The sequence below is a fragment of the Portunus trituberculatus genome, chromosome 15, assembly GCF_017591435.1.
Source record: "Portunus trituberculatus isolate SZX2019 chromosome 15, ASM1759143v1, whole genome shotgun sequence".
Classification (NCBI taxonomy): domain Eukaryota; kingdom Metazoa; phylum Arthropoda; class Malacostraca; order Decapoda; family Portunidae; genus Portunus; species Portunus trituberculatus.
The window spans coordinates 13,369,641-13,381,128 of NC_059269.1; the positions used below are offsets into that span (position 1 = coordinate 13,369,641).

The 11,488-nt window shown below is 37.7% G+C and overlaps 1 protein-coding gene and 1 non-coding gene across 2 annotated transcripts; one reads left to right on the top strand and one right to left on the bottom strand.

The window, feature by feature from the left end:
• The first annotated feature begins 275 nt into the window (after positions 1 to 275).
• LOC123503964 (malate dehydrogenase, cytoplasmic-like) lies at positions 276 to 7,576 on the top strand. Its single transcript, XM_045254116.1, has 7 exons — positions 276 to 430; positions 2,906 to 3,101; positions 3,805 to 3,941; positions 4,076 to 4,231; positions 4,492 to 4,674; positions 4,868 to 5,092; positions 5,252 to 7,576. Exons 1-7 carry the CDS (start codon positions 428 to 430, stop codon positions 5,348 to 5,350), a joined length of 999 nt encoding a protein of 332 aa, XP_045110051.1. The 5' UTR covers positions 276 to 427; the 3' UTR covers positions 5,351 to 7,576.
• Positions 7,577 to 7,918: 342 nt separating this feature from the next.
• On the bottom strand, positions 7,919 to 7,992 carry Trnav-cac. The gene has a single exon. It is a non-coding gene; the product is annotated as a tRNA-Val (tRNA).
• Positions 7,993 to 11,488: the final 3,496 nt, after the last annotated feature.

Genomic DNA, 11,488 nt, shown 5'->3' on the forward strand with positions numbered 1-11,488 from the left:
TGGAAGCTATTCAGCCATAAAAATAACAAGTTATTTCCTTTACATTTAGATTATTTCCAGTGTTTTATGGTGGCATTATGTTTCTTGCAAATTTCAATTGAGTGGTTTCATACGTCTGCTTCAGACAATAGTATCTTAGATCTATCTCAAGGAAGCTTGGAAACTATCTGGCTAAAGAATTTGCTTCCATTGTATTTACATTTATTTATTCCTGTTATTTATATAGCAATTTGATTGTATGTGTTTTCCGCTCTTCTTTATATTTTTCACCATTGTAAATTGCTTCTCCAACCAGTTACTATATAGTAACTAGCAAATATTTAGGTTTGGAAAAGGTTTGAGGTAACCTAACGTTCACTCCAAAGTTCATCCGTGACGTCACTCAGAGGCCGGCTGAGGCTGAGGCAGACAGACAGCGACCGTCACCATGGTAAGGCCCTTTACCTATTTAAGGAGATATCATTGTACAGAACTTGTTTGAGGAACGGTGTAATGGGTTGGTATGATGTGGTAGAGGTGGTGGTTGTTGAGTGTCTAGGTGTGTGAGAGGCAGTTGAAGGAAGGAGTGATGTGGAGGCCGTCTGCTTATCCCGGCTGTCCGGTCGATGGCTGAGGCAGGCCTGGTGTAAGCACAGCCTATAATGTGGTTCTCCGCCAACTGATTGTTGCAGATTGTAATCATACCACCCATATTTCTTGTTTTATATGAATGACAATGTTGTATTTTAAAGAGAAGGTGGAAACATTGCCCCCTTAGCAACATAGTGTTGTGAAGGTCATAGTGTGTCATCACTCAGGGTCGTGGATCAGCCCATCCCAGCCCTACCCAGGGAGTCTTGGTGACAAGGTACCAAAAAGGCTGCTTGTCATTGCACTGTGGCAGGACCGTCTTAGAGAGAAAAATGGTTTGAGCATTCCGGACACTTGAGAATGTTCACCTTTAACAGTATATCTCCCTTAAGGTTATTAGTGAAATACACCAGATACTGGATGAGGGGTTAAGCAGATGCCATTCCAGAATCCCTGATATCTGTTCATGAATTACCTTTAATCAGGACTAGTTTGCAGTTCTATAGGAACAGTTTGGGAAGGATTTCTAAATGTATTACTAATGAATAAACAGGAAATTCTTGCCTCAGTTCTGTCTGTTATGCTTGATCCTTGAATTTGATGCTTGTAACATTTAGTGAAGAGCTTTTTGATATATATATATATATATATATATATATATATATATATATATATATATATATATATATATATATATATATATATACACCTATATCACAACATGTTTCTGTTTTACACTAAACTATTTCTGGATGAATATTATGGAATTTTGTTAGAATCACAGAGGAAAGATCAGCAGGTAATAAGTGAAAGATACATCATTATGTGATGCACTGCTTGCAAACCTTGATTGATGCTTATCTACAAATTTTACATTTCTATTGTAGTTCAGTTTAATGTAAGCTAACATAATGAAGTTATTGATCAGGCTCTCTCTCTCTCTCTCTCTCTCTCTCTCTCTCTCTCTCTCTCTCTCTCTCTCTCTCTCTCTCTCTCTCTCTCTCTCTCTCTCTCTCTCTCTCTCTCTCTCTCTCTCTCTCTCTCTCTCTCTCTCTCTCTCTCTCTCTCTCTCTATATATATATATATATATATATATATATATATATATATATATATATATATATATATATATATATATATATATATATATATATATATATATATATATATATATATATATACACACACACATACACACACACTGTGTGTGTGTGTGTGTGTGATGAGCATTGGCAGAGGTGAAGCCAAGAGTGTGAGTATATGACAGCTGGAGTGCTTTAGAGTGCTACTTGCATTCTTGCTCATGAAACTTACATTGTGGTGGGGAGACAGTCAAGGCCAGCCAGATCCACTTTGGTTTAGGCCTAGCTGGTAAAATATCAAGGGTTCAGCCATAAGGTGCTCCTTTTTTATACATTTACTGCTTTTTATAGCAGAATGTTGATAATTTTCTATATGAAGAATGAGAATACAATATATTAGCATAGTCATTTGTTTGATGTTTGGGGAGGAAAAATGGTGGTATGTATGTAAACCAATGGGAATTGGCATGCTATGGCTGTTGCTGTTCAGAAGAAAATGTTGCTAAGAAAGATGAATTAATAGATAGAAAATTCCATAAAGAAGAATTTATTGATATCAAATTATTAGAAATGAATCTAGAATGATAAAAGTATTTTATATCAAGATAGTCAAGGCTATCTTAAGGTACTGCTTGTATTGGTCATGACTTAAATTTATTTGATGGAGTTGTATCCATGTGTGTCTCATAACAGTTCATTCCCATCCATTTGGTATACTATATACAATTAGTGCTGTATTTTTCTTTAAGTTGTTTATATTCTTGGCTATTTCAACCCAAACTAACACTAATAACTCAAAGATTAGGGCTTGAAGAGTACATAACTTATATGTGAGCTCAGGTAAACTGCTTGTGGGACTCACTGATGCTGAGTCTTCACAAGGATTTCAGAAACACATCTGTATAGAAAATAAAGGAAATCGTTGCTGTGAAAGTAGCTATTAGGAGTGATGAAGATAAGCTTTTTGATTGTGAAGTGGTAACTATTTTATCTGTGTGTGAAACTGATACTTTTGTACAAGTCAAGTAGACATTGTAGTGGAGACAGTGGATGGTGTCACCACAGGGATCTTCTGATGAATAGAAAAATATAAATGTTATATATTAGAGTGCCTTCCTTTAAAGCTGTATGTCTGTACAACTATCACACCATCTTAAAGCAATATACATTAGAGTAATCATTACATCTCGTACTTAAGGAGATACTTTTTTTTTTTTTTTTTTTTTTTTTTCATGGACCACTTTATCCACAGGCTGAACCTGTGCGAGTATGCATCACTGGGGCTGCTGGTCAGATTGGCTACTCCCTGGTGTACATGGTTGGGTCTGGAGTGGTGTTTGGAAATGACACTCCAGTTATTCTTCACCTGCTCGATATCTCTCCAATGATGGGTGTCTTGAATGGAGTGAGCATGGAAGTCAATGACTGTGCCCTACCTAATGTGAGAGGTAATGTATTGATTTGCCTGAGTTGCTCTTTTACTTAGATTAATTACAAAATGTGGTTCTCTCTCTCTCTCTCTCTCTCTCTCTCTCTCTCTCTCTCTCTCTCTCTCTCTCTCTCTCTCTCTCTCGGGATCTTTCTTTAAATTCCCATGATATTGTATGAGGACCCTTTTCCATTTCCTGTTAAGTAAGCCTCATAGTGCTAGAAGTAACTCAGTGCCTTTTCAGGATAATTGTGTTTTTCTATTAGGAATTTTGAGATGCCAGCATCATGAAAAATGCTTTGTTTGGTGTTTCACAGATCATCTCAAAACCTCCATTTTTCTCGCCTGTTTCTGTATTTGGCTTTCCAGGGCAGTAGAGTATTGCTATGGCTTCCAGGTCAGTTTTTTTTTTTTTCTGCTTTTTTCCCCCCATCCTCTGAACATCAGTCTATGAATAGGTGGACCATCACTCAAGTACATTCTATGATAATCTGTAGCAAGCTGGCAGTACTTCTTGGTGGAGTATGGTTTGTGCCAAGACCTTTTTGCCTGTACTTTAAATAAAACTCCTCTGTAGTGAGGATGTATGTGTGTATGGTAGTCCTTGAAGAATAGTAATTTATGAGATTTAAAGGGCAGACAAATAAAGGAATAAACAATGAACGGATTTGTGACTTTGTCTTTTTTGTTGAATATAATAAGTTGTATCTTGTGGTTTTCAGATGTTGTTGCTACAGATGACCCAGCTGTTGCATTTAAGGACATTGACGCTGCCTTCCTTGTTGGTGCCATGCCACGCAAAGAGGGTATGGAGCGTAAAGATCTACTGGCAGCTAATGTTAAGATCTTCAAGGCTCAGGTGAGACATATTTGTTTAATGTATATCATACTTCTCAGGTTTTATAGAAGTGAAATTCAGTGCAGCTTCTTGAACTATATTTTTATGCATTGAATGTCATATGTGGAATTCTGTATCCTGATCTTTCATTACAGGGTCAAGCACTGGACCAGCATGCCAAGAAAACTGTTAAGGTTCTTGTTGTTGGCAACCCTGCGAACACCAATGCTCTCATCTGTGCCAAGTATGCACCCTCTATCCCACGTGAGAACTTCTCAGCCATGACTCGTCTGGACCAAAATCGTGCTCAGGTACAAGTTTGAACATTTTTGTAATATTGAGTTTATGTATTGGTCCTTGAAAAGACTGTGAAATTAGTAATAATGGCAGAATGCACATGCTGAAATGAGTATAGAAGAAAGGATAAATGAATTATGTAAATCTTTGGTTTTCTTTTGGTCTTGTGTGGGAGATAATGGCTTTAAAAATTGTCAAAGAATGTGATTAAGTTGAAGGGGTGGCTGGAGATAATGTATTTTATTATGATGCATATGTTTCTTTTTTTCCACAGAGTCAGATTGCTGGAAAGCTTGGGATACCTGTATCTGATGTGAAGAATGTTATCATTTGGGGCAATCATTCGTCCACACAGTTCCCTGACTTGCGTCATGCCACAGCTCATGTCAATGGGCAGGATGTTCCTGTGTATGATGCCATCAAGGATGATGCATACTTGAAGGGAGACTTCATCACTGTAAGTAGCAGATTACACAAATTCAGATTTCCTATCACCAGTATATACTTTGAAAAATTACCTGTTTTTATAAATTCAGTTGGGAACTGCAAAGCTATGCCAGTTGAATTCTTCTGCTAGATCAGCTCCTAGGTAATAATAATTGATCAACAGCTTTTTGTACTGTACCTAACAAAATTGTATATATTTATAGACTGTTCAAAAGCGTGGTGCTGCAGTCATTGCTGCTCGCAAACTTTCATCTGCCATGTCTGCTGCCAAAGCTGCCTGCGACCACATGAAGAGCATTTGGCAAGGAACACCTGATGGTCATTTTGTCTCTATGGGAGTGTTCTCTGATGGCTCATACAATACTCCTGAAGGAGTGATGTACTCCTTCCCTGTTACCATCCAAGATCAGAAGTGGACTATTGTCAAGGTGAGTGATTTCTGTCAACTTTTGTTACTATTATAACATGGAAAGTAAAAAATGAATGAGGTATAAGAATCATTTATGCCTTTTTTGTATACAGGGCAGTCTATATATGGATGGAAAGTGATGATTGGTCTGACTGTAGTGAAAATATTTACTTTTCAGGATTTGCCAATTGATGACTTTGCACGTGAGAAAATGGACATCACAGCAAAGGAGCTGTGTGAGGAACGAGATGATGCCATCTCTGCCTGCCAGGATTAGGATGGGTCAGCAGTTAAGCCAAGGCTTTGAAAACTAATTGATTATTATTGAAATTTTAACATAATTCCCTTTATCACTGGTAACATGGTCAACATTGCTGTATACGAAGTTTATAAATGTTAAAATCAGTAAAAAAGGTAAGAAAAAATTAATAATGCAGAAAAAAAAAATTTGCTGGGACCATAAAAAGCATTTTGAAGTAATTTTCTTTGGTGAGTCAATATATTTCATGTTGCAGTTTGAAAAAAATGGATATGAATAATTTCATAAAGTCTGGGAAAACTAAGGGAATTTTAACCAAAATTTTTGCAGTCATGTATATAAAACTGTTAAGTAGGTTACATTATGTAGTGTGTACATACCCAAATGTATCTTACCTAATTTGATCTTTGCCTTCAGTTTAGCTGCCCTCGGATATTTGGTTCTTTTCTTGGCCTAGATTTTCAAATATTTTGAAAAACATTGTTGCTATTTTGATTTGCTGCATTTTATGTAGCATCTATGGATGTCTTAAATTGGAAAGATATTTGCATGTGAATTACAGTAGTTAACATAAAACTGTATTTACAAACATTCTCCTAAAATGTTTGTGTGTTCATTTGTTAAGTGTTGATGTTTGTCTAACCTGTTCCAGACTCTGGGCTTAAAAGCATTTTGAGTGTCTAAGATTTTCTCTGATACAAGTGGTACTACTTATGAACATGACAGTATATCACTGAATAGGACCTGACCTCTATGTGATGGAAGATGAAGGTTGTACAGCTGTTTGGAGTCACACCACACAAAATGAGGAGAAATGCATACATTTGTATACTTAGAAGGGGAAAAAAATCAGGAAATGCTTTGATCTATAGGGATGCTTTTTATTTGTTACTTTATGGTGAACTGTTCTAAGAGACTTGTATTTTCATTATGTGCTGTAAATGCAAGAAATGCAGATTCAGTGAAGTAAAGTGAACTTATGTGAAAAAATTGCAAGATTGATGATTTCAGTGTTAATGATTTTAAAACAACAATGAAGATATTTCTATTTTTACATTTACATATAAACAACAGTTAATGAAAAAAATTAAGAGCTTAACCTGGCATGAAATATTTTGTTAAAAATTTAAGATGTATATTGATAACTTTAATGGTTATTCATTAGCATTTAAGTGAACTACAAATATAATATTAATGTGATACTCAGAAGACTATATTTAAAATTACATGTATTTTTGAACTCAGAAATACTGCATATTTCAATAATGATAGCACATGAGTATCCAATTCAGCCTTAGGTGGAAAACCCATGTGCACCCATCAGTGTTCCTACACACACACACACACACACACACACACACACACACACACACACACACACACACACACACACACACACACACACACACACACACACTGCAGCAAATATTACTGATCTTAATGTTACATAATTAAAGGTGTATATTTAACAGTACACTGTGGGGTGCACACTGAAGCAGTCTTGAAGACTAAATCCTATTGTTACAGCAGAGATATGAAACCACCAATGAAGTGGGCATCACCATCTAGTAGTACATACAGACTATGGGTCAATTAAAGACACTTATTGAATCATGGGCTTATTTCTTCTTTTTATTACTCTGTTTAAATATTTCACTTCTAACATATACGTAACTGACAGCTACCAGAGTGCTGTCCTATATGTATGCATTTAGTTTTTAGTTGTGTAAACAAAGAGGAGAAAGCGGTGCTTCATAATGAGTGACTTTAATGTGCTCGATCCTTACGTATATCTTGCAGTCAACACCAGGGAATCCAGTATTTAGGTACTTGCTTTCCCATATTAAAACTGCATTGAATGTGTAACTATGTAATCTGTATTGAATATGCAAATTTCTTCATATGACTGTTGTATTTTCTTATAACTCAATAAATCTCCAAACAAAAGTTAAATACAAATTTGTTAAATTGTGTCATCTATGTCAACGTGTGGGTCATGCCATGCCACAGCAAATAAACCGTAGCTTTTACATTATTTTCTTGTAATTTGTTACTTAATTTGTGATTTGAGTGCTCATATGCAAAAAAATATGAAAGGCCTTACTGAAATTTTGTGCCAAGAAATTCAACCCAGCCCCTTTTTTTTGTGTGGTATGGCATGTATGACCTGTGTGACTTAACTTTGTCTCATTATTTTGAAATTCAAATTTTGTATGTTTTCTTGTCAGTAAACGAAAAATCAGATGTGTGTTTTATTACGAGTAATTTATGAAATTTAAGAATGTGAACTTGTGCGAGATAGTGAAGGGTGCTCATGTGTTGAGGAGGCTTTACTTATGTAGACCATGGTGTGTGTGTGTGTGTGTGTGTTTCACTGTTTGATCTGCTGCAGTCTGACGAGACAGCCAGACGTTACCCTACGGAACGAGCTCAGAGCTCATTATTTTCGGTCTTCGGATAGGCCTGAGACCAGGCACACACCACACACCGGGACAACAAGGTCACAACTCCTCGATTTACATCCCGTACCTACTCACTGTTAGGTGAACAGGGGCTACACGTGAAAGGAGATACACCCAAATATCTTCACCCGGCCGGGGAATCGAACCCCGGTCCTCTGGCTTGTGAAGCCAGCGCTCTAACCACTGAGCTACCGGGCGTGTGTGTGTGTGTGTGTGAGTCTGCGCGCATGTGTGTGTTTACCTGGTTGTATTGTTAAGGTTTCTAGTGGGGCTCATGGTTTCCCGTCTCATGTCTTCATTTATCCAATTTTTCTTTAAGTTATGCACATTATGTGCTGTAACAACATCAATCAATGCATTCCACTTTTCACCATTCTGTGTGGAAAACTGTATTTCCCAATATCCCTCACACACTGCTTCATCCTAATCTTCCTTACATGACCTCTTGTCCTTCCAGCTTCATCTGTCACTAGTACCAGGTCTTCCTTGTTTATCTTTTCAATGCCATTTACTATTTTATGCATAGTTATTAGGTCTCTGCGTTCTCTTCTACCTAGTAAGGTTGGCAGTCCCAATTTCTTCAGCCTTTCTTCATGTTAGGTCCTTTAGTTCCGACACTATCTTTGTAGCATTTTTCTAGATCTGATCTAATCTATCTTTTTTTCAAGGTGTGTGTGTGTGTGTGTGTGTGTGTGTGTGTGTGTGTGTGCGCGCGCGCGTGCGCGCGCCTGCACACATATGTATAAGTTGGCTGGAATGGAAAAAAATAAATAGAAAATAAAAAACAAATGAAAAAATAAACAAGTGAAATAAACAAGTAGATAAATAAACAAGGTAACAAATAGTTGGGTACTGGCCATACTGCCAACAGATTCACTCTACAAAACCAAGTGCACATGTTCAATTATAATACAGTATAGAAAACACTATTATGCTGGGGCTCTGACTACTGCACTAGAGTTCTGGCTGAGCACTCATAACTGAACTGTTAAGTGGAGAGAAGAATACACACAGCCAGGGACAGTGTGTGTATCCAGGGACAAGACTGGCAGGTTTGGTTTCATTGCAAGAGTCTCTGATCTATGCAAGAATATCGGCTGAAGAATATATTCCATTTCTTAAACATATTGCTTCATGTATAGGAGCACTGCTATGATTTGCAAGCAATCATAGCATGCCTTTCCACATCTCTCCTTCATCTCTCCATCCATATAACCCTGTTTATGACTATGACTAATTGACACTGTTCCTATATATTTAAGCTTTCTCTCATTTCCCATAACCACATCAAACCATTCATCTGGCACATCTTTAAGTTACACTTAATTTTTTTTTTTCAAAATCACTATCTTGCTTTTTCCACCATCCATCTTCAGTTTTCATCTAACTGTCTAACGCAAAACCTAAGCAATAGATCTACCATGTCCGACGTTCCATTTTACTCTTTGCTAATATGAAATTGTCATCTGTAAAATAACATACATTAGAACATCATAAGTTTCACCCATACCTCAATACGATAAGTCCCCGTTCTAATTACCAGTTTTCTTTGTAGAGTTTTCCTCGCTCGTTTAGAAAACGTACCATCTCCAAGCAAAGCTTCGGTGAAGATCCCATGACACTATCTCCTTGTTTGACGCAAAAACTTACTGCTTTTATTGAAATGGAATATCTTCTTTGCTTTAAGCCTAAGAAATAAAGGCCAATTGCTCTCCTTAAAGGAAAGGAGTAATCAACAAGTAGCCCCGATGAACCCGCAGAGGCTGCGCTGAACGCTGCGCCCTTGCAGTTTTATTAGCGCCAAGGGAAGGTGTTTGCTGTCAGAATAACGCTACTCCCTACCATACTTCAGCCATTTGTTATAGCATTTATTAGTTATCATAGTGCCATGAAGATCTGGAAGGTTTTGGCTACACTCCAGTCTGCATGTAGATCATCTGGCGTGTGTGGACAGTGCAAGAGTAGCACGGGGAAGAAAAGTTACCCAGCATGAACACCAACGTGAGCACTTTGTGTGTGTGTGTGTGTGTGTGTGTGTGTAAGGTGCTAGTATTATTTTATTGTATGGTGTTTGGTTACGCTCAAGGATAATTACTGAAACACTTTCCAACAATATTCCTTCTATTTTAATTTTTATATTGATAGTTCTGAGTTCTCCGTGGAAGATTGGCAGGAAAACAGCCGGCCAAGGCGGTGCTGGTGGTATTGAATGTGGGATGAACATTTGAACATTTGAACATTTATTTATAGCCATTACTTAGTATTATGTATTTGGATTTTACATGGTTGATGATTTTGTGGCTAGCCTTTCTTTAAATATAAGCTTTTAAGGCAAAATTAATACTGAAAGTGGTAATACAAATAAACTAGACTAAACTAAACTGAGGTAGGCTTTTCGGGGGATAAGGAATGGAGTCTGGGATGAGGTGGGCTACTCACGGTGGGGGGATGGTGTGGAGTCTAGGGTGATGTTTGCTACTCAGGGAAGGGGTGGGTGGTGTGGAGTCGGGTGAGGTAGGCTACTCAGGGCGTGGGGAGGGGGGGCGGGTGGAGTCTTGGGAGAGGTAGGCTACTTGGGGGGAGGGGTTTAATTCTGGGATAAGGTATCGTAGCGTTGATTTGGTTAAGATTTTACTTGTTTATTTATTTATTTATTCATTTATCTATTCATTTATTTATTTTGCTTGCTTGGCTGTGAAATCTGCGTTTATTAAATTAAATTGATCACTAACTTCTTGAGCAATAGATGTAAGCTTTCAGATAAAAGACACGGAGATAGAAGCAAGTTGGAGTTGTAGAAAGGGGGTTCAGTTGTATTTTCTTATATGAATACATTAGTGTAAAAAAAAAAAAATAAATAAATCTAAATACCGTTGCGTGTAAAAGGAGCCGCCTTTACGTGAACACTTCTTGTCCTTGGTGGTCCCGTGGTGGCTCTGATGTGGGTGACTGATGTAATTAACCCCAGGCTAACTCGGCGCACTCACCCCCGCTGTGCTCTGTGATGGTTATTAATTGAAGCCCTTTGCTGGGTGAGTTCCTGCTATCTCATGATGGTACTTCCTTTGGTGAAATTCATAAACTCATAAAGTGCAGGAGTTTGGAGACCACGAGGAACTTCCCACACGCGAATGCCTTGCGGATCTACTACATGTTGATGGGTTCACTGTGAGTCGAGTGGTAAGACCCCAAATTTGCTGTTAGTTCTGCTTCTTACCTTAGCTTAGACGATCTGCGTGCATTGGCTATCACATCAAAATTTTCTTTCCTTTTTTTTTTTTCATGTTAGAGGGGAAAGCTGGCCAAGGGCAATAAAAGTTAAATAGTTCTGCTTCTTACCTTAGACAATCTGCGTGCATTGGCTATCACATCAAAATTTTCTCTCCTTTTTTTGTATATTAAAGGGGAAAGTTGGCCAAGGGCAAAAAAAAAATCGTACTTAATTGCCAGTCCCCTTGCAGGTCCGATAGAGTTATCCAAAAGAAAGGGATAAATGTCCTGAAACCTCTCGTTTAAGTGAAGTCGAGTCATAGTAAGGTAAGTGTAAATACAGAAGTAGGGAGTTCCAGAGTTTACCGACTTTACTGGCTATTATTTGACGATCCAAGCTGAATGTGGTGAAGCAATGACTGCATGGATAAGAGAAGAGGTCGTGCAGCGTTTTTGAGATGCGTATATTAGTGCACTGCTTTGC

Bases quoted from the DNA above. Each gene is read 5' to 3' on its own strand.
- LOC123503964 (XM_045254116.1), top strand. The intron at 3,102-3,804 runs GTAATGTATTGA...TGTGGTTTTCAG, and splicing joins TGCCCTACCTAATGTGAGAG to ATGTTGTTGCTACAGATGAC. The intron at 4,675-4,867 runs GTAAGTAGCAGA...ATATATTTATAG, and splicing joins TGAAGGGAGACTTCATCACT to ACTGTTCAAAAGCGTGGTGC.